The sequence below is a fragment of the Sciurus carolinensis genome, chromosome X (assembly GCF_902686445.1).
Source record: "Sciurus carolinensis chromosome X, mSciCar1.2, whole genome shotgun sequence".
Classification (NCBI taxonomy): Eukaryota; Metazoa; Chordata; class Mammalia; order Rodentia; family Sciuridae; genus Sciurus; species Sciurus carolinensis.
This window is the reverse complement of record NC_062232.1, coordinates 74,753,852-74,779,084: the sequence shown is the minus strand read 5'-3', so window position 1 is coordinate 74,779,084 and position 25,233 is coordinate 74,753,852. Positions and strand designations below refer to the sequence as shown.

Sequence of the window (25,233 nt, the reverse complement as noted above, 5' to 3'; positions counted from 1 at the left end):
TATTTGTATATGTACACAGTAAAATTACTTCAGATTTATTGCACTGTCCTTCCTTTTCCTATTCCCCTCCCTTCCAAATACAATAAAACCTTTCACACTGAGAGATTGGAAAAGTGATTACTTACTAGATTCAGGATCAGAGTTGCCATCCCCTTCAGTACGGTTGTTGGGTGCGGCATGATCAAAGTACTCTTCCTGAGGATAGCCAAGGGGCAGAGCATGGGATGTGCTGGGAAGGCTGCCTGCATCATGGTCTCCCAGTCCACCATCACTGCTGCTTTCCTGAGAGCCTTCTGGTAGGTGAAATGTGACACGTCGCTGGGACTAAAAAAGAAAATTACAGGGTTTCAGCAATGATATGAATAATTGCTTAATGCATCCAATTTAGAAAATGCATTATTTCAGCTATATAGTGTAGCCACATTAACATTATCTGGGGTTATGAATAATTTCAGGCTTTTGAGAGCAGGCAGATCTGTGTTCAAACCTGCTTCACCTGGCAGTAGAGTTGCTTCTATTGTATTTCTACACAGGGCATATCCAAATTCAGAAAGTCAACTCATAAAGCATGACTCTATTAACTTTTATAGGCATTTGAGCACATTGGATTCTGATTTCTTTTGCTATCATTAATTATTTTTTAAAATAATAAACATGGATAAATATTTTAAAAAAACTATTTTCTCCATAACTTTTTTGTAAGCTGAAACAAGAAATCATACAAATTTACTCAATCATGTAGGCTCAAAAATTAAAAGTACAAATCATATTTTAAAATAATCTGAGGGAGATATTTGAATTGAAATTCATTTGTTTTTTTTAATTTTTATTATTGTAAACAAATGGGATACATGTCATTTCTCTATTTGTACATGGAGTCAAGGCATACCATTTGTGTAATCATAAATTTACATAGGGCAATGTTGTTTGATTCATTCTGTTATTTTTTTCCCTTCCCCCCCACCCTCCCACCCCTCCCACCCCTCTTTTCCCTCGATACAGTCCTTCCTTTCTCCATTCTTACCACCCTCCTTATCCCTAACCCTAAACCTAACCCTAACCCTAACGCTAACCCCTCCCACCCCCCATTATATGTCCTCATCTGCTTATCAGCAAAATCATTTGTCCTTTAGTTTTTTAAGATTGGCTTATCTCACTTAGCATGATATTCTCCAATTTCGTCCATTTGCCTGCAAATGCCATAATTTTATCATTCTTCATTGTGGAGTAATATTCCATTGTATATATATGCCACAGTTTCTTTATCCATTCATCAACTGAAGGGCATCTAGTTTGGTTCCACAATCTGGCTATGGTGAATTGAGCAGCAATGAACATTGATGTGGCTGTATCTCTGTAGTATGCTGATTTAAGTCCTTTGGGTATAGGTCAAGGAGTGGGATAGCTGGGTCAAATGGCGGTTCCATTCCAAGCTTTCTGAGGAATTTATTTAAATTGATTTTACTCTTCAAAAACAAAAAGTCATCAAATGGTGTGGATAACAGTTGATGGGAACTATAAATCAAGTTACACACACACACACACACACACACACATACACACATCATGATGGTAATAGCAGAATATAAAATATATATACAAGTCAAAATAAAAAGATGAAGCATTTACTTTCAACAATAAGAGGATTATGACATCTAGGAAGGGCAATACCCCCACTAGATGAAGCAGCATTTGTGTTTGCAGCATTGCTACACATAGTAGCTAGTTTCTGAAGACGGCCTCCCCAATGGACCTTACCTCTTGCTATTCAGACCCTTAGGCAGTTCCCAACTATTGAATCTGGGCAAGCCCAGTGTATTAAATCTTGCAGCTTCTGCCTTCCTTCTTTCCCCTACTACTCACTGTGGGGAAGGCCAGCTATATTGAAAGATGTCTGACTACTGGGAGACAGCCAAAATGTGAGGAATCTTAAACTGGCCATGTGGAACAAAAGCGTAAGAAAAAACTACAATGCCTAGAGAGGCCCAGCTGTTCTAGCCACTTAAGTATACGTGTCAGATACACATTTGAAGAATTGATTTTTGACATTCCAGTTGATAATATCATTGGAGCCATCTCAGTCATCTCTCAAATTTGGACCAATTTATCCAAGGTGCCAGTCATTCTGGAGCAAAGAGACATTTCTGCTGTTCATTACTCATATTCTTAACATAAAAAATGAGAAGCACATTTGGTTTCCATGTTACCCCCAAAATAGGAATGATATGTGGTGTAACAGATAAACCAAAACACCAAACTACTAGAAGTATGAAATATACAAATTAGAAACCATTATTTATATACATCAAAAGTTACATGAATTTAGGTACTAGTCATTTATATGACAGAATGCAAATGCTTTCAAACATTCAGGTTAGACAATGATAGATGTCTTCAAATGAACATATAAAATATTTGAATTCCATTCTTCAGTCTAAGATATAATATAGAAACTTTATAGATGTATATAATATTTAAGTAGGAATAGTGAATATGCCTTAATTCATAACCATTATCTATATATTAATTTTAATAAAATATGAAGAGATTACTGATATATGAAATATATACAATATAATATATGGAATATGTTTATAATCATATAATCATTCTTTCTCATGATTCTTCTTATTTTATATTTGTATATTTGTATTTATTTTTATAATGATAAATTTATAATGATTTATAATGATAAATATCATTATAAATTTGGTTCTCTTAGGAGTAGCTGGTGGTGTTGAGGTAATACTTAGAAGAATTAGTCATGGCAGAAAATAAGCTGAATAATAGAAAATCCTGTTGAATCAGAGTAATACTGAGGGATTCAGAAGGCAGTTTTTTGTTGTTGTTTTGTTTTATTCTGTTTTTGGTGTATGTGTTATATCACAAGGAAGCTGTGGAGAGTGACACTGGATATGTTATATGGTTAAACTACAATGAAACTTCTGGAATTTAAAATGCTCCTCAGGCAGGGCACTGTGGTGCACGCCTGTAATCTCAGTGTCTTGGGAGGCTGAGGCAAGAGGATCCTGAGTTCAAATTGAGACACTAAGCAATTCGGTGAGATCCTGTCTCTAAATGAAATACAAAATAGGGCCAGAGATGTGATTCAGTGGTTGAAATTCCCCTGAGTTCAATCCCCAGTACAAAAAAAAAAAAAAAAACCCAAAACAAACAAACAAAAAACAACAACATTGCTCAGGAAAATTATAGAGTTGCAATCACTTTCTATGCTTTTGCCTGCTCAATATCCCTCTTTCTATTACTCTTTGTATATCAGAACACATGCCAAAAAGAGGAAAATAAAAGCTTTATGTCTTCCATAATCATATTTATTATAAAAGCTAAAAATGAATGTCACACTGATTTTTAAATATACATCTGTCAGTCATAGAACCATTTAATCATGTTAGAGGGCTTTGAGATACATGGATTCCCTTGCCTGTCAGTCACCGTGTTGATTATTAGTACTAAAGATATTTAGTAGGGACATAATAAAATAATAACCCATGTTATATTCATTGAAAGCAGAGTTTCATACAAGTTTAGGAAAAGCTTAGCTGCCTACAGGGCAGAGTTTAAAAGCACTAAATAAGACCTTGGGCCCATAATTTGCAGACCCTTCATCAACAAGGCTAATTTTGTCTATCCAGCACAGCTGGTTTTGCTTATTCTTTCTCCATAAGCCAGAAGCTTATTTAGTTGTAGGCTAAACATCATTTAATTCCCCAAATTTTTGATTGTTAACATATTTTCAGCCACCTCAAGATTTATATATGAAATTTAAAAAAATTAAAAACCAAGAAAATAGCAACTGTAAAAAATGCCTGAAAAATTATTGTGTAGGAATGAGTCTACAATTATCTATTGTATGTAAGGTCAAAAATAATACTTAACACATAAATAAAAAATATTACATGTTAAATAAACCAGTTTGGCATGAGACTAATTTATACTTGCTTTCACAACAATAAGTAACTGTTCAAGGATATTTTAATTTTCTAATAATACACAAGTAATATATTTCAGTATGTATATTCTGGACACATAATATGTTATATGTCTAGCATGAGTGTGTGTATATATATACCATATTAATATTTTTATCATTGTGTTTTAAAATATTTGATCTAGATAATTGAATCTATGAATAAGGAAACACTGCTGACAAAAAAAATCTGAAAATTAGGATCTGCTGCTTAAACATTCATATATCTAAACAATTGAAATTCCCAGTGGATAGTCAGTAAGTTTGAGCCAAATGATTGAAGTAGGGTGCTATATGTTACTTTCTGATATAAAGAAAATGGAGTTTTGTGTTCACTTGTTTATCTACACAGAAAATAACAAGGCAATTTAAGAAAAAAGATATCCTATCCTAGACACCTGTGCTAGTTACTTACTAAAAGTCATTGCAAAGGAAGGCCCTGGAATGAACCTATAATTAGTCTGGCTGTGTACTCACCCCCAACCATTTTGACACTCATAAATTGAATTCCATGACGGACAGATAACAGAAAATGAGGGGGTTTGTGAGGACCCCTTTTAGTGAACACAACTCACTGCTTTTTTTTAATCCCTTCCAAAAGGCATATAAAAACACCATCAGCATAACCATGACTTTATTCTTGAAATGCAGTTTGTCTATTTGACATTTTCCCCTATGAATTTTAAACTGTATTTTATTTATTTTTATGTGGTGCCGAGGATCAAATCCAGTACCTCACACTCTACCACTGAGCTACAACCCTAACCCCTCCTACATACATTTTGAGGGTTTAAATACAACACAGACATATTAATAAACTCTCTGGTTTATATTAACTTTAACAATTATCAGGAGATTCACTGTGCATCATGGTGCATCGTATGGTCATAATATTCATAATAAACTGGTCTAATATTCAAACATATATTGAGGATTTAATTTTTCAGTCTGATATACTCTCTTATCTATTTCTATAATCCGTATCAGGCAAGCAAATATCATCAATTAATGTGATTTTTATTCAATGAATTCACAAAAACCTGTATATTTGTACTTGTGTGATTAAGTAGGTTGTTCATTCTTTTATAAAAATCTCCATGAAATATTGTCTTAATTTAAACTTGTTTAAAGGCTTCTGGAAATCTGATTTTTGATGAGATAAGAACAGTTAGCTCTTTTTTCATCATTATTGTAATTATTCCTATTTCAGATTGCATTTTTCTAACTTGTGACATTTCTGGAAAGAAATGAACATAAAATAATTATATGAACTTTGGTAACTTATGAATCCTTTGTAACAAATTTTGGAAACTTTATTTAACTCGTTTGACATTTAGTTTTTTAGGTATGAATCCGTAACATCTGATGTTATTTTCTGCCCATATTCATAATACAGGGGTATTCAAAACAGAGATATTTATCTTATTCAATATAAATATCTTATTCAATCCTGATAATTGTTAAAGTTGATATAAATTCATGAAATATTAACTATTTCATGAAAATCATTCATTATGCCTTACAGAGACAAAAGATAATTATTTTTTGTGTTAAAGATGATCAATTTGTCTGTCTGAAGACATTCAAGGAAACTGTGGCATACAAAACAAATTTACTGACCATAAAGGTGACTTCATGGAATGAAAATAAATTATGGATTTTTTATGAATAAATAAAAACCCTCTATGGCTAGTTATTTTCTGTCAGTAACAGAGAAATCACACAGGATGCCTCCTTCTAAAATCTACACACCTCATTTTTAGCTCAAATAAGTCAAAATTTCAGGACATATGAATACTTATAAGTTCTATTTATATTGCTTAAATGAATAATTTACAAGTAAAATATTAAATCCCCCAACATTTTTTGAGTCCATTATACCTCTTGAAGTCATAAGTCCATACTAAAGATCAGGTGAATATCCTTACATTTCCATAACATGATGCAAATGACATTTAAAAAAGGTTAATCTGGCACCAAGGAGTCTGCATGCAGATAGGCCAGCCTGTGATTCTCATTATGGGGGAGTTAAATATCATGTTCGGACAGGCTCATTAGAGTTATCTATCAAAGTTTTTAAACTTATTTTACAATCTTGCACTCTCCCTGACTCCAATACTAATACACTCTGATCTAGCCTTTCTTTAGATTAACTGTCATCACTAGTAATTCTTATAAGAAAGGGTAATCATAAGTAGCCTTATTGTTTTTAAGGATTGCCATATGCAGGGTTCTTTTATTCATACAGAAAATATTCAGAATATAAACCAATTAAGCATATTTTAAGTATTTGAGGTCTGTATTCCATTACAATCAATTGCTTCATTCTGGATGTCAGAGATTTCTGCATTTTCCCATGAGTATAGTTTCATAGACAATTTATATTACTTAACATATCAGAAAGTAAAATGTGAAAATAGCTTAGTTAGAAACTCAACTCAAAATTTTCATCTGCATTATATGACCTGCTCACATACCCACTTGAAGAACCAAATTCCCATTGTAAAAAACTCCTAGATGTCATAGCAGGCCTTTTTATTTTATAGCAGGAATTTACTATTTGACCCTGTAATTTGTAGTCAAAATCAGGTTACTTTTTCAATTCAGGGTTTCAGTTGACTTACTTTTTCATTGTACTGTTCCATACAATTTGAAAAATCTGTCTCATTTCTCAATTTCCCTTTCACATTTTGTTCCTGAGTTATTGTTGTTGTTTTTTTTTTAACCTTTCTAGGATTTGTTTGTGTTTAAGTACTATAGCATTATTACTAGTCTCTGCAGGAAGTTCTGCAGGAAGTTCTTCATGAAGTTCAAGTGTCTTCCTAGCTCTGAATATTATGTCATCACACTTTTCAGGGTACTTGGACATTTGCATGTGTGTGTGGAAGAGCCAGACATAATGCTTTGATGGATAGAAGACTACATAGCATGGTATGAGGGTATCTTTCCTTGATTCATAATTAAATTAAGTTCAATAAGAATGGAAATAATCAATTTTCATATAGACAGGATGGATCTTCTTCTTTTAGGAATGTTGTACATTATAAATTATCAAATTGGGAATTACCACAGTTATGTGAACACTGAAAATGAAATAGAATTACTGCAAATGTTTGCAAAACTACAGTTGCTTGACTAGCAATTAAATTATGATGGAAGTAAAACAATATGCATTGAAACTGGCATGTGTCCAAAAATGCCACTAAGAAATATAAAACCAAATATTAAAATTAAAAGCAGGTTGTATTCTCAATGAAAACCCCAAGATTAATTAAGAAAAAAAAAACAGAAGAAATGTCTACCTTGTTTTAGTACTTACTACATCTAAGTTTAGTGATTTACATTTAAATTTATGAATAAAAAAAGAACTTTGATTACCCAGAAGCAGTTATCTGGTAGCCTCAACTATACAAAACATAGCCATACACAAGGAAGTAAAGGACAAATAAAGGAATGTGAATTGCCAAAGTATTTATCACAAAGTTCATGCTCATAACCATGTGTACTATACTCTTCTTTTATATTTAACTTTTAACAACCTTGGTTATCTGGTACTTGAGTTCACAGTGTGTTTTGAAGGGTTGGTAGCTATTAGAAATAAAAACACTGACAGGAGAAAATTTCACCAATTATCCTCAGATCTGCCTTCAGTAGCTACATAAAATAAATGTGATTCTTGTACATGACAAGCCTTGCACTATTTGAAGACTGTTAAACCTTTGTACAATCCTCCTATTCCAACCAAAAATTCCTATCCTAATTTGACATGGCTTTCAAAACTTTCACCATCCTAACACCTTTCTTTTTTGTCCAAGCAATGTATTTGTGTAATTAACAACATCAGGCCTAAATTATTTAAAACTCTCTATAATTAGTGATAAAAAGTAATTGGGAGACGTTGGAGTCACAGATTATATGTAATCTAAATATTTGTTCTTTCATTAGAAATTAGTCAATATTTTTTCTAGTTATTAAATTATTTGAATTTTTTTTTCCATGAAAGAAGCTACAAGTTTTATTTTGAGTGGTGCTTTGCTTCTGGTGTCACTTCTTTTATTTGCAAAATAATTTCTCTATTGCTAAAGTTACTCAACATGTCTGTTTAATTGATGTGTTTTAAACAAACGAAATGTCATTTAAGCAACAGATGGTATCTGATCTGAATTATATAGGTTGGAACAATTATAGAGGATACAGTGAAAGAGGAAAAACCTGGCATTGTCATCAATTATATAAACACTTGGATCAGAATATTCTCTTGTTTAATGTTAGCAAAAATTACACCAAAAACCGTATGTGATGGGAACAAAAAAGAAAACCTTAAAATAATAAAGAGTAGAATATTTTCCTAAAAATATTGGAGAATATGCACATTAACTAGAATGTTAGTAATTTCTTTCATGTGTTGAGTTTATATACATTGGTGATATGTGTGTATTAGACATATTTTGGTGTTCATGGAACACTTTTTATCTTCTTTACTTGGTATTCTGTGGCACATCAAAAACAGCTGATACTCATGTAAAATGTGTCACTTTCTGGATATTAATATTAGATGAGAATATCAATATTTCCTTTGAATCTTATTATTTTCTTAAAAATATTTGAACTTTTATAGTTTCCATAGGTAATCAAAGGGTAAATTAAAATATCTGCATTTTCCAGCAACAATATTTGCCAGTGATGGGAGGTACTAGCAAATAATGTTGATATGAACATAGTTGAGGGTGGAGGGAGGAGAAACTGCAAACAACTAATATCTACAGTAATGATGTAGTCTTTTATTTGTGGACCTCTCTTTTTGTACAGATTCATTTTACTGAAAACAGACATCTGTTTATTTTACATACAAATTAGAATGTCTTTAACATACCATCTACCACATTCATGTTCCCTAAACACACATGTGTGCATGTGCACACACACCCACTATTAAAAAGAAGTTCAAAGTTATCCAGAATTTAGAGTTTTTTAAAAACCATTATCAAGCTAAGGCTCCAGTAGTAGTTTTATAGGGCATTATTCTTTCCATTGCTCTTCAGAAGTTATAAAATACATGTATTAGGTATCTCTAAGCTTAAATGGGAATGAAAATCTCCAACCATAAAACCCTCAAAACAATCTTATGTTATAATTATATTATATTATAATATAATAAATATATTATTTGAACCTTTTATAATATTACTTTGTGGTCTATCAATATTTTTGTAAATTAGAAAAACATATGCAGGGCTGGGGATATAGCTCAGTTGGTAGAGTGCTTGCCTTGTAAGCACAAGGCCCTGGGTTCAATCCCCAGCACTGCAAAAAAAAATTTATATATATATATATTTATATATATATATATATATATATATATATATATATATGCAATTTTGATAAAAACCAACCTATTGCAACCGGCATCATCCAGTGGTTTTCAAAACTTGGTTGCATACAAATCATTTAGTCAATTTGTTAATAATGTAGATTCCTATGTCTTAACTTTGAATTATTCTGATTTAGTAGGTATAAGATTCATGTAGTTTAAGATATATAGTCTACTGTAGAGTGAATGTTCGTATCCCTTCAAAAATTATATTTTGAAATCTAGTCCCTAATATGATAGTATTTGGAGGTGGGACTTTTGGGAGGTGCTTAAGAGAAAAGAGAAGAAACAGAGCATCAGAATGGGATTAGTTTCCTTATAAAAGAGACCTTAGAAACCACTTGACCCTTTTCTACACAGTGAGCATATTTCCAGTTTTTAACCAGGAAGCAGACTCTCACAGAATACCAAATTTGTCAATGTCTTAATCTAGGACTTCTGATATTCTGGAATTATGAGAAATAAAATTTTCTTGTTTATAAACCACTAACTCCATGATATTTTGTTATAGTAGCTTAATGGACTAAAACATGGTTCTTTGACCACAATTTCAGAAAATAAAATACCTATACATGTAAGAAAACAGGATGTAGTGGTTAAATTTTCTAAATGTTTTTAACAGACTACTTTTCTTAGTAGTTGAAAATAAATTGATCACTCTGGAGTAATGAAATTCTAACAATACCAGACAGTTCACTGTTTAAAAATTTTAGAAAATCAATATTTAAAAAATTTTATACAACATTTATCTCCTTTTGCAACTTTTTTTAAAATCACATTTGATGCCTTGACACTTATGGTGGGACCAACAAAGACAGCTTGTGGTGTAGCTACAAAATGAAAACTCCTAATTTTAAAAAGAATATTTTTCCTATCAATCAAAAAAAAAAATATATATATATATATACATATACAAATACACACACACACACACACACACACACGGGTTGGGAGTGTGACTTAGTGGTAGAGCACTTGCCTAACAGGTGTCAGTCCTAGACCCAGGGTTCAGATCTCTCTCTCTCTCTCTCTCTCTCTCTCTCTCTCTCTCTCTCTCAAACAAGTAACATCTTTCATACTTTGAAATATTAGTTATTTCAAGGAATTTGAAAACATTATGAACTTTTTAATAATTTCTTTGCCTATAAATTCTCTTTATAGAATTCAAATGCATTGCATTAAGCAAGGAAATACTGACTATAATTTTGTTATATATTAAGTTCTGTAACACTCAAGAGTCATGAGATTATATGAAAAATCAGAGTCATATTCTGAAATGTGAATATATGTATTCCTAAGAAGTTTGGAAAGTTATCTCTGAATACATTTATAGTTTCACATTTTCAAGCTATTATATCCATGTACTTTTATCATTTCCCATTTTAGACATTTAATGGTAGCTATTGTTCAAACAATTGTGCTTAAGAAGTATCCCTGTTCAATTCTGATAAATGATATAGCTATTACATTATAAACATAAAGATGACTATAGTATTTTTAAAATTAGTTTTAATTAGTTATACATGATAGTAGAATGCACTATGATACATTATGCATAAATGGAGTATAATTTCTCATTTTCCTGGTTGTACATGATATAGAATCCCACCAGTCATGTAGTCATATATGTACATAGGGCAATAATGTCTGATTTATTCTACTATCCTTTCTACCCCCATACCCACCCTCCCTTTTCCCCCTCTACCTAATCTAAAGTAACTCTAATTTTTCCCTAGGTCACCCCCCATCCTCATTGTGAGTTAGCATTCACATATTAGAGAAAACATTCAGTCTTTTGTTTTTCAGGATTGGCTTATTTCATTTAGCATAATATTCTCCAGCTCCATCCATTTACCAACCAATGCCATAATTTCATTCCTTTTTAAGGTTGAGTGATATTCCATTGTTTACATATACCACATTTTCATTATTTATTCATCTGTTGAAGGGCATCTAGGTTAGTTCCATATTTTAGCTATTGTGAGTTGGGCTGCTATAAACATTGATGTGGCTGCATCACTGTAATATATGTGTGGGGGGAAGTGTTGAGATATGAAATTATCTCTCTATGATTCAATCGTACTAACACATGGGTGCTGTTCTGAAGATAAAGACAATTCTGATAGTGTGAGTTAGATTTAAATGAGATTATTAAAATATATTTTCAGATTTTATGTATGTGCATGATTGAATAATAAAACATTGCCTATTTAACAAGGATTAATTTTTAAGTTTTCTTAGTTATGAATAGACCTTTATTTCATTTATTTATTTTGTATGTAGTGCTGAGAATTGAACCCGGTGCCTCACACATGCTAGGCAAGTGCTCTACCACTGAGCTATATCTCCAGCCCAGGATTCAATTTTGTTTGATACAGCCTTCATAATAGAAAATTCTGGTTTTATTGATATGGAAGACACATTCAATCATAGGACTATTAAAATTATAGTAATGAATTTGATGGTATGATATCATTGAAGAAAAAAATGTTGTTCTATAAACGCTCCACTGTTGGGGGCACCTTTATTTGTTATATTTTTGAAGTGAATGTAATAACTTCATATCCATTACTAAAGACAACAAATACTCAAGTTCAGTAGGTCTTCCTAAAATTCTGATTTCTGAATTGCATTCTATTGTTTGGTTTAAGATACACAAATAAAAAGAATAGATCTTACAGATTAGAGTAGGTCTTATTTTACAATTTTGAAGCAGTAGTGTTATCTCTAGATTTGAGACCTTCCTATTAGAGTTCAAATAATGCTTTTTTTGATTTCCATTGTTACTTTGATAATTATTCAGGAAATTATCATCACACAGAATCAATATAATTATGCCATCTAATTAGGTAGAGTATTTTCTTGGATGTCTAAAAATGATCCAGTATTACAGATTCCTAACAAAAAGGATATATTTGAAGAGATTTTGAATATTTTGCAAGAACTTAATATGTTACTCAGCAGTAAATGAAGAATTAGAACTGATGGCACTTTCAAAAATGCTGTTAACTTACAATATCTAAACTTAGAGTTATTGTTAATGAGAATGCGGAGATTAAAATTAATGAAATATTAAGCTATTGATATATAGTTTAATATAGTGGAGATATTTAAATTTTTTTACAGCAAGAAATAATGAAAAGTGTTATGGAGAAACAAATATTATTTCTTGTACTGACAGAAAGATGCTGTAGCACACCCTTAAAATTGCTTCCATTTTGACAACAGTCCCTGGAAAACATTTTGCTAATCAAGACCTAACCTTCAGTTGAAAACCATAGGCAACCACTGAACTTAAAATCATTTACAACTTTCATATAAAAATATGGCACAAGAGAATTAATTTAGCTCTATTGTTGAAAGATCATTTTGCTGTATATCAATGCTGCTGAATATTTTTGGTTTAACAGCATTATGAAAATAAAAATCTTCAAATCTGTTCAGTGTGATTAGGTTAAATTAGGTTAGTTTTCATGCTCCTCTAAAATTGCTTATCCATGAACCTATTCAAATTGTATTGTGGTTATAAGGGAAAATAATCATCGTAGTTTGAGAAAATAATATAAGTAGTTTGATGTTAAATAGGACTAAATCTAACATTAGAAATTGGTCATAGGAGATGATCTAAATTCCAATTGAAGAGAATTGCTCATCCCAAAACTTATTTTTAATAACAATTATGAAAAGATATTTTATTCTGATCTGAATGGTAGAAAAATATTTTGTGATGTATAAATTTTGAAATATGCCTTAGACCTAACAGGAAATGGAAAGACCAAAGGGAAATACCTCGAGGTTATAGAGGATACATGCGCACATGCGCATGCACATATTCAAGATGCTTTCTTGAAAAATCTGAGCACATAAATATTTCTTATTTTCCTTCTGGGGTTATTTGAAAATTACTTTTAACAAGAAAAACATTTTTTTTTGTGGTGCTGGGGATTTGAACCCAGGGCCTTGATGCTTGCGTGGCAAACACTCTACCAAGTGAGCTATATCCCCAGCCCAAGAAAAACATATTAAGAATAACTTATACAAGTAAAAACTTCAAATTGGATATATTCTTTAACTAAACAGTACTAACAAATATTGTTTAAAATAATAATTTAAAATAAATAAAATATAAGCTAACCTTAAAATATAAATTCATGGAAAGTTTAACAAGTAAACAATGTGAACTCTTGAAATGTACACTTAATTTGATATTTAATGATCCCAAATATTTTGAAGAAGTTTTATTCTTTAATCTCACTTTATTTTTTTTAAATGAGAATTGAACCCAAGGGTGCTTTACCCCAAGTGACATCCCCAGTCCTTTTTTATTCAATTTTTCAATTTTTAAATTTGGGACAGAGTCTCACTAATCTGCTAAGGGTTTTAAGATCCTCCTGTCTCAGCCTCCTGAGTTGCTGGGATTACAGGCATGCACCACCATGCTCTGCTTCCAACTATGTGATTCTTTCTCTCTCTCTCTATCTGTCTCTCCTAGTAACTGAATCATTGATCCAGAGACACTAGTACTGAGCTACATCCCCACTCCCTTCTGTAGTTTTTTATTTTTAGTTATTATTTTGAGATAAATTCCTGGTAAATTACTGCAGGTCTTGCTAATTTGCTGATGCTTGTCTTGAATTTTGCAAACCTCCTGCCTCAGCCTCCCAAGTTGTTTGAATTATAAGTGTGGGCCATGGCATACAACTTTTTAATCTCACTTAAAAAATCTGCTATGCCAATGTTGTGTGAAGAAATTACATGTTTGTTCATGCCTGTGTTAGTATAACACCAACAAAAATCACTAATAGACTTCACAAAAATAATTTCAAGGATAATTACTAATAATTCAATTTGATAGCTCTTTTGAAAAGTATTATAAATCTTATAAAATTCTAAATATGAACAAGATCTGAATCAATCATGTTTCATACATGGTGATATTGTTATCATTTTAAGTAAGTCCCATTCAAATCAATTGAAAGGGATTTATTTGTATACTATATTACTATAGCTAATACAGTAGCTACTCTGTTAAGTGCAAAGAATGAAATATGAACAAATGTTTTGATGGCATTTGAGTCGCTGCCCATCAAACATTGTAGAAGTGCACAGTTAATTCTGACTTTGCTCACAGAAACTTACTACATATGAAAAGAGATCAAGAAAATCTTTCCACTATTTTCAACTGAACCAACAATAAGAGTCACTTTTCAGGGTTTAGGAGTGCAAATTGAATCAATTATCAAACTACAAATATAGCATATTATGATATTTCTACAACCTGTCTGCATTTTAAGGAACATTATGTGTCATTGATATTCTAAAATATTCCTAAAGATCTGATCGTTTCCATCTTAAGAGCAAATATCTGGAGACAAGGGGTGAACCATCTCTGGGAGGCAATGTATAAACCTGCTTTGGATAAAAGAAAAAGAATAAGATAATGGACTTAACCAGTAGGCTGGAGGGAACAAAACAGAATGTAACTTACAAATATTTCAGTTGATAATAATCTTCAGAAATTTAGAACTTGGCATATGTAAGTTAAGTAGTTTATTTAACTTTTAAAATAGAGAAAGTCCGGAACACAGAGTTCTATGATTCATTTCTTTAAAAAGGCAAATATAAAAATGAAAATTTGAAAACCCAGTATAGGGACAAGAAGACTAGATAACAAAAAAGATTATGCCAAAATATCCCATACAAGTTATAACTTCTGTTACTTCAACAAACATAGCTATCTAAAAAGTTCAAAAACCTAACCCAGTAGCTGTAGGGACATTCATTCTTGACCTTTAAGAAATCTAATTTTGTATTCCAACATCTAAATAGGTAATTTTTTTTAATTCCCAGAGGAGTACAGCATGGATTCCTGGAATAGGAATGCTCTGAAGACTTGTAAAAATAAACTGCAATTTTATTCTGATTATTTTTAAAATTTTGATAATCAGGTCTCAATGCAAGATTTTATTACCCTTCTATTTTTCATCAATTTGCTGAAAATAAATGTTATATTACTAATACAGGTTTTATTGGTTTATCAATGGTACAGCTTGAAATTAGTGACTCTCAAAATGGGTTCTTGCAATAGGATGAATGCTGTGAAGACTCAGCAAAATAAGATGTAATTTTATTCAGATTAATTAAAGCAAATGAACCCAGTTCACTAACCACATTTGAACACTGTCTTATGTTAAAAAGTTGATTCAGTAAAGCAAAACTTACTGAAAATGAACTTTTAGCTTTAAAATATATGGGGGCATTTCTAAAGATCTAAAATAATTACCTTCTGGTGTGATTTTTGATTAATGTAAATATAAGTCCTTAATATCTCTCAGCCTCATTCAAGAAAAGCCTCATTCACAACTACTTGTCTGAGATTTTAAGATTCAGAAGCATCCCTTTAAGAGTCATACCATTCTCTTTGTTTGCTTTGAAATCTAATGCAGTGAAAAAGTTCAGAACACACCTTTCTTAAATAGGCCACTTTGGCATAGAATTATTTTGAGCTAAAGGCACTTGAAAAACTGCAGGTGCAAGATCATTCTGACCTTCACTCTATTTCTTAAAAGCAACAGATGAAATTCCTATGTGAAAGATACTCTCCCTATACTGAAGGAAGGTAAGAGCCTTATTATCAGGGACAGGTTGAGGGAAGTCTTCAAAAACAAAATGTGTTAAAGTAATCCTTATCTCCTTAACTACTTCTTTACCCAAGTTACTATCCTACCTCAAGTCACATTGTCTTGTCACATTTTCACAATTTAATACTTTTTGTCTAATTCAATATATAAATATTTGGCTCTGAGTCTGTATCTTTAATTTCCTTAAGAAGACTCCCATGCCATGTAAAATTTATATAAAAAATTGTATGCTGAAATATCCTAAGAGTACAGGTAAAATTTTGCTTTCCTTACTGCAGACCCCAAAACATGCTTTTTTTATTTCCTGTTACCTATATGTGAATATAGAATCATAAAAAAAAATCTGAAAGTCACTCTGATTGATTTTTACTACCTTGAATCAGATGATTCAATCTAGTTAATGAATAGTCATAGTGCAAATTTTCAAAATTTGATAATCGTGACTTGGTACTGGACATTATTATCCTTCTAGTTTTCATCAATTTACCTGACAATACATTTTCTATAGTAATAAATTTTAAATGATTTTTTAGTAATGCACAATGAAAAGGTACAGATATATAACAATTGATAAAATAAATACTTCAAACTTAGAAGTCATTTCTACCCCAATTAAAATACACAGTATTAATCAGAAAACAATATGGTCACTTCAAGCTAGAAAAATAAGATGCCCAGAGAGTTGCATCTTATTTCTTCAAATGAATCTCTCTAAAGATTGATTAAAATTTCTCATAGAGTACTTCACTTCTAAAGTAGCTACTGCCACTGAAATCTATGACTTCATGACATGTAAACAACATTCTTTAGCAGAACTGAAGATTACATATACATGTAAATTGCTTATGTTACATTAGCAAGAAATGGAAAACATGATAACAGCAATGTTCTATGCCCTTTTAGAAGTAACTTCCCCCATAGATTAACAGAATAAATATGACCTCAGCACAACTAATAACAGCTGACTTTTATTTCTTTTAAATAAATGCAATTGTCAACTGCTTTTCCATAAGGAAAAACATTTTGTTTCAAAACATATACATCTTTATGATTTAAACTCTAGGAAAGAAAAAAACAAAAGAGCCCATTATTAAACTTTGAAAATGAAATGACAATAAATTAGTGAAGATTTGGTTAAAAATACCAGATGAGTTACCACCTGATCAATTGAAAATGATTTTATTTAGTCAAATAGAATACATAGAGAATACGTACAGTCATTTAATCTTCATTTAAATTAAATGTGCATTTCTTTGCCTATGCCTGTATATACGCACAGACATACATACTAACAATGACAACATTCTTATGAAAATAAATGTAAGCATTCAATAAATTAAATCAGGCAATACGATATGAGCTTATATGTATTACACAGATTTTCCAGGCCATTTTGCAAATAATAGAACAAATGAAAATTCATAATCAAAAATTATTTTATCAACACTGTGGAAATATGGTTTCTTTTGAAAGATGATTATGTTTGCTTTTGAAAGTGCCTAAAATCCTCTTTAAAAAGAACCATAACATACCTAGTGTATGATAACTTCCTAATAAACGTCAAGACATATTTTAGGTTTATATAAGTTCTAAAGAAATACAGATTCAATAATTATAATATACAATAAATAATTAAATGGTTCCTTATACTGGGAATTAAATCTAAAGACAAAATTATGCAGTAGAAAATATTGATATTACTTAAAATATAGGCACTACCTTCTGAAACTGAGAGAATATACATTTATGAATATTTAAAACTAACTTTTTATCATCCCACCTATACATGATTGAATATTTTTACATGTGTCTTCTCCAACTAACTGTAAACTTCTCATTGGGAAGAACAACTTATAATATATGTATGCTAGTGCATGATTCCTGGCACATAGTTGACACTTAATGACAGTTTTCAAAATAGATGAATGTCATTATTTTCATAGTAGAAATGAAAAGAGCTCAAGGAACATGAAGTTTTCATGGTGTCCTTTTTGGGACCATTAACTTTTAAAAAATGCTTTGCTTATACTTATTTCTAACTGGCACTGATAGTTCAGATCGTATTCTATCATCCCAGGAGAATATGTTTGCACTTTGGATGTCATTTTTAATTTATGTGATGGCTATTTGAATTTTACCAGTTTCACACTCTCACATTTGGCCTCTTTAGCTCCTGAATTTACAAGCTCAATAGCAATTTTAATGTTATATAGTTTCATTTTCAAGGAGGTATTGAAAAATAAATGCTAGCCCAAGCAGTATACTGCTTGACACAGAGGCTTAAAGATTACTGACAATTAATGGTAAGGTGTCCAAAGTGAAATAAATCAATCTCAGAATGTTCCAGAATTAAAGGAGACTGACATATTTATGACCATTTTAGTTTAACTCTCTTACAACTCACTTTAAAGGTAATTACTTTCAAGAACTAACAGTAATCAACCTGTTTTTTTTTTTACCAACTATTTTACTTTAATTTATTTGAATTCTATCAGAAACCATGGCTTCAAAGATAATAATTAGAAAGTACATAATAGTTAGTCTGGATAAAAACTAAAACCTTAATAACCAGATTCAGTGTTTTAAATGGACATTTTCTTTTACTGTTCTTTGGAACAACACAGACAAAATTCCTTGTGAAATTTGGAGCAATTCATGAGAAAGAGTTGCAATCATGCACATACAAAAGTTCAAACAAATCCATAGATAATAACATATGAAGTCATCTAGGATCTGAGTTGTTAAAAAATTACAGAAATAATTTTGAGGGTTTTTTTTTTCTTCTACAAATAAAATGAACTTAAAGCTGAGTCCTTTTCATTGGTTATGCTATTACTAAATAAAGCAATGTTTAAAATAGAAGAGGAGAATTCTATTGGTGTATATTCACTTTTTTATCAAATTAATAGTTTTTCTTAAAATATATTACTCAAAACTGAGGGTTATATTATTGTCTTCTGTCAAAGGAAAGTGACAGGGGATGCTTTATCACAAAATATGATAGTGCTTCCTCTTCCAAGAATCTTTAACTTTCCTTCATGATGTCCATCAGAATACATTTGCAATGTCTTCTGAAAGGAGATTCTGATATTGATAACTCACATGAATATTGGCTTTAATGTTGTTTTTTCATTGACATACATTAATTGCACGGAGTTTAAGATGGAATTAATTCAGCCGGTTATTCATTGCAAGGAATCATACTAAATTAACATTTTCCAAAGAATTGAAGAATAAATATGTATATGTACATAATTTATATATAAATAATAATTATATGTAGTAAGTATAATTTGTTTATGATTACATAATGTATACTAAATTATATATAAAATAATAATTCATGTATAATTTCTTATATTATGAAGATAATACTACTTTCATGTATATTTGATAACATAATTATGATTGTCTCATTCACAATCTACATGTTGTGATCCAAATGTGACTATTTTCCTTACACACTGCAAACTACATAAACCCTTCTATTAGAGAACCATCAAATAACCCACCTCCCACTAGCACTACTGTTTCCTTCTATAACTATCTGTTGTATTTGTAGCACATAAACATCTTCTAATATACCATAGACTTTACTTATTCCTTATGTGTTGTTCATGACCATGGGGGGTAGATGTTTTTGTTTGCCTTGTTAGCCATACTACACTGAATACCCTGAACAATACCAAGAACTTCGTTGGTAAAAATTCATGAATATCTGTTAAATTAAAAAGAAATTAATGAAATTTCAAGGACTGGTATTCTTTTAAAATTATGATAAGATGTGAGCTAAGTGACATATCTAAGGAATATAATGTTTTAATAAGCAGCATCTTCCAATAGATTAACTTAAATAATGCAAAGAAATTTTGAATGTGACATCTTTTTCAAGGTACATCAGTTCAATAATGAACATACAAGTATAACTGACAAACAGAAAACTGAGTTTTTTTTTTTTTCTGGATCTCAGAATATAAGTTACCTGCACTCTAAAAGATCAGGTTCAAACTCAGGGATAGTAGGAAAGGGAATATAGCTTGAAAATTCAATATTTATTGATTGCTAATTATCAGAAAGTAATTTTATTTGGGGAACTGAAATTAGGGAAGAAGAGTTTCAAGAATAACATGAAGTAGTTACAGAAGTTTTTTTAAAAAAAAGTACAGTAGGGGTTTTGTTGTTTGGTGATGTCAGCAGGATGGTGGACTAGGATCATCCAGACTAATTTCCCCATAGAAACACTAGGTAAACAACAACATGCTGACCAAAGTAGTATTGTGGAAACTCTAGAAAACAATTAAATATCTTTTAAATTAATCACTAAACCAAGAGGAATGGAATTAAACTATTTAAAAATTATGAGGTTATATATAAAAAATCTATTGTTAATATCATACTCAATGGTGAATGTATGTAAGGTTTCCCTCTGAAGTCAGGAATAAGATAATGATGCCTATGTGTACTGTGTCCACCCAATATAGTGTTGGAAATTCTGCATATAGTAAATGGGCAAGAGAGTGGAAAGGAAGAGGCAAGATTATCTTTATTTGCAGATTGCCTTAGCTCATATATAGAAAACTAAATATTCAACAAAATGGGGCTGTAGTTGTAGATCAGTGGTAAAGTGCTTGCCTAGCATGCACGAAGCACTGGGTTCCATCCTCAGCACCACAAAAATATAAAGAAATAAAATAAAGGTATTTTGTCCATCTATAATTAAAAATTAAAACAAAAGATTCAACAAAAATGTTAGAACTAAAAAATGAATTCAGAAAAGTTGCGTGATACAAAATCAACACCAAAAACCTAACTGAGTTCTTACACAAAAAAGAACACCCCAAAGAATAAATTATGAAAAGAATTACATTTATAATAGCATAAAAGCAATATATTTATATATAAACTAAATGAAGGAAGTGAAAGATTTGTACACTGAAAAGAATTAAACATTTTTAAAATAAAAGTGACACAAATAATAAGAAGGATATTCCTTGTTCATAGATTGAAACTCATTGTTATTAATGTGTCATTGCTTCCCAATAAGATTGACAGATTCAACTAAATACCTACAAAAATGTCAAAGGTATTTATTTACAGAAACAGAAAAATCACAAATTTACATAGAATATCAAGAAATCTGAAATATGCAAAACAACGTTAAAAAAAGAATTAAGGATCATACTTCTTTATTGTCAAACTTACTACAAATTTAAAATAATTAAAATATATGATACTGACATAAAGACAGATAGAGGCCAAAAATAGCTTTCAGATATAGGTCAAATGACTTTCAACCAGGGTTCCAATGCCATATAATTGGAAGATGTCAGTCATTTAACAAATGGCCTTGGAAAATTTTGAGATTCAAAAGCAAAAAATAAGTAAATAAAGATGGACACATGCCCCCCAATATACATAAAGAAAAAACAACTCAAAATGTACTAAATACCTAAATGTCAAACTTTAAATTATAAACTTACTAGAATAAATTGAAAGAAAAATGTTTATGACATTGGAATTAATTGCTAATGAGTTCTTTGATAGGACACTAAAATACGGAAACAAAGAAGAAATAGATAAATTTGACTATATCAAAATTTAAAACTTCCATAAATTAAAGAGCACAATAAACAGAGTGAAAAGGCAACCAATAAAAGGGGTGAAAATATTTTCAAATCATATTTTGATTTGGGGTTAATATTCAGAATATATAAAGAACTCATATAACTTAGCATCAAAAATCTAAACAAAAACAAAGCACAAATAACCTATTTTTAAAAATGGACAAAGAATAAGAAAACACATTTCTCCAAATAAGATAAATGTATGGCCAAGAAGCATAAGAAAAGCTGTTCCATATAATTAATCTTTGGTAAATACAAGTCAAAACTACATTTCAATATCACTTCACATACATTAAAATGTCTACTATCAAACAAAACAGAAAATAAATGATTACAAGAAGGTATGGAAATTAGAACTACTGCATATTGTTGGTGAGGATATAAAATTGAGAGTATTATGACAATTACTCAAATAATTTATACATATTTATGTTATAATTCAGAAATTCTACTTTCAGATATGAACACAAAATTATAGAAATTAAGATCTCCAAAATACTATTGTAAACCTATTTTCATTGAATTTTTCAAAAAAGTAAAAAAGTATAAGCAACTTAAGTGTCCATCATCAACAGATGAATGAATACACAAAATAAGGCATATACATTAAATAAAACATTATTCTGCATTACAAAATAAATCCTAACAAACACTATATCATGGATTAAACTTGAGAATATTGTACCAAGTGAAATAAGGCAATCACAAAAAAGTCAAATACTGTATGCATCTAATTAAGTGAGTTGAGTATAGTCAAAGTCATGGAGATAAAAGGTTTGATGGTATTTTCCATGGAATTAGGTCAGGGGTGGAAAAAGTTATCACTATTTAATAGATACAGAGTTGCAGTTTTACAACATGTAAAGAAGTTTGTAGATGAATGATAGTAATGGATCCAGAACAAAGTGATGTACTTAATAAAACTTAATCATATGCTTAAAATGATTAAGTATTTTTCATGTTATTTGTGCTTTGCAACACTTTTTAAAAAGCTTGAGGTAGTATACTACAAAATTTCATTGAAGAAAAAGCAGTAAAAACTAGAAACAAAGAAAAAGAAAAATGTCTAATAAACCAAGGATTTTAAACAAGTTATGAAGTAAAATAAAAAATATAAAATCATGGAAATTGTGAAAGATAATTCCAGACTGCAAGAAGTTATATGCTATGACAGCAGATCTAAAATGATGTATTAGAATAGCTTTGAGTCAAAATATAGTGAAATATCTCAGCAAACATCTAAAGGAAAGACACATTTTAGATGTTTAGTACTTTTGTTTAATGGAGACTTGGTTATACAAATAGATGTCAGAAGATCAAATGGAGAAACAACTTAACTATTCAAAAAAGGGGGAATAGAAGGGAAGAATATATTTTTTCTCAAAGAAAGACAAGAAAATAGAGTGAATAGAAAGACTCTGTAGTATTCTTAAGTGCAAATAAGAGAAGATGAAAAATATAGTTTTAATATCCTTAAACAAATAGTAGTAATAGAATTTCACAAATTTTGAGTGGCATAGGGTGAGAGTAGGCAGCTGAAAAGAATAAAAAGTTTTTCATCAGATGCTGAGAATAACGTTATAAGCAATAGGAAAGGACTTAATAAAAATGGTATCCATAGGTACCTTGTACGTTCATACGATTAGAAAGCATGGACTTGTCCATGATGGACACTTTTAAAAACCATATTTTACAGCCCTATTTAGAAGTCTGGAGGAAGAAGAAGAAAATGGACTATTGCTTGTTGCACTCATTGGCTTTAAATATAAATGAAAACTTATTTGCCTAATGAAGACGTGCAGTGTCCAGAATAGTGCCTATAGAATACAGACACTAAGGAGATTTGTTGATTGATTAATAATATGATGTCTTTTAAAAAATGTATAATGCAGTAGAAGTCAAGTTTTATAAAAAGTTAAATGGGTGACTTTTCTGATATTATTTTCTGATTTTATTACCAGATAAAAGAAAAGAAATGCAATTCAAAACTAGACACACTAAAACATCCCTTTGGGTTGGCTGATTTACAACTAAAGTTTTCTCAGGTATTCCTTCACATAAACATCACTTACCTGACTTATGGATATCAAATTTAGATAAACACAATTCTTACAAATGAATATTCTATTCATTATTTCATGTGCAATATGCTCAACAAATACAAAATATTTTGAGCATAAAAGGTTTCACTGTTTTCAACTGTTGTAGAAATAGAAATGATGCTATCACCCTAAAACAATTTTTCAGAGTAAGGGAAAAGTAACATCAGAAAAACAAGAGATAAAGCTATATTTCACTCTCACTAAGTGATAAAAAGTACTGTACAAGCACTTCTAAAAAGGGGAAACAATTCTAGTCAATATAGTTTTTAATGAGTTATATTTAAGCTTGATAAAGCACTTTAGATCTTTCATATTCAGAGAATTTGTTAAAAAAAGACTTCCTAAGGAATGAGAAAATAAGGATGCTAGCAATAGAATGATAAGGGAATTAATTTATGCTTAGATATATAGGTTTGTTTGTTCTTTCAAACAGATACTTTTAAAAAGAAGTATTAATTACCATCTTGGTGCAAGGCATTGAGGAGTACAAGAATGCCACTTTTATGGAACAACATTGGGTTTCAAGAAGCATTTATGAATCAAGGTGTTTGTTCTTTAAAAACATGAACAAGATCAATAAACCCTTGTACAAACTAACCAAAAGCAAGAGAGAGAAGACCAAAATCAACAAAATCAGACATGAGAAATGAGATATCATCACAAATAATTCTGAAATCCAGATGATCATTAGAAGATATTTTAAAAATATATACTGCAATAAACAGAAAAACTGAGAAGATATTGAGAACTTTCTAGATATGTATGACCTACCCAAATTGAACCAATGAGGATATAGAGAACACGAACAGACCAATATCAAGCAATGAGGTTAAAGCCACAATTAAAAGTTTTCTAAATGGGATGGGGTTGTACCTCAGTGGTAGGGCCCTTCCCTAGCAATTGTGAGGCACCGGATTTGATCCTCAGCTTTCACATAAAAATGAATAAAATAACGGTATTGTGTCCATCTACAACTAAAATTATTTTTTTTAAAAAATGGCCTTCCAACAAAGAAAAGCCCAGGATGAGATGAATTACCAGTCATCTTCTTCAAAACTTTTAGAAGAAATAATGGTATTCTTCCTCAAATTATTCTGTGAAATAGAAAGGGAAGGGACACTCCTGAATTCATTGTAGGAAACCAGTAACACCCTGTACAAAAAGCAGACAGACACATCAAGGAAATAATACTGCAAATATCCCTGATGAACACAAACAACAACAATCAAACAAACCCTTAATAAAACATTAGGAAACGGCACTCAACCTAGATGTCCTTCAATTAACAAATGGATAAAGAAACTGTGGTATATATACACAATGGAATATTACTCAACCATAAGGAAGAATAAAATTATGGCATTTGCAGGTAAATGGATGGAGTTGGAGAACATCATGCTAGGTGAAATAAGCCAAGACCTAAAAACCAAAGGCAGAATGTTTTCTCTGATAAGTGGATGATGATACCTAACATGGGGGAATGGCAGGAGGAGCAATAGAAGAATGA

At 30.7% G+C, this 25,233-nt stretch overlaps 1 protein-coding gene across 9 annotated transcripts in view; it reads right to left on the bottom strand.

Moving 5' to 3' along the window:
* Positions 1–25,233, bottom strand: part of Pcdh11x (protocadherin 11 X-linked) — a 685,340-nt gene that overhangs the window by 197,544 nt on the left and 462,563 nt on the right. For all 9 annotated transcript variants that reach the window (XM_047536275.1, XM_047536279.1, XM_047536276.1 and 6 more), the window contains one exon: positions 126–324. In XM_047536275.1, coding sequence (XP_047392231.1) covers positions 126–324 — 199 coding nt within the window. The remainder of the gene's footprint in view (positions 1–125; positions 325–25,233) is intronic.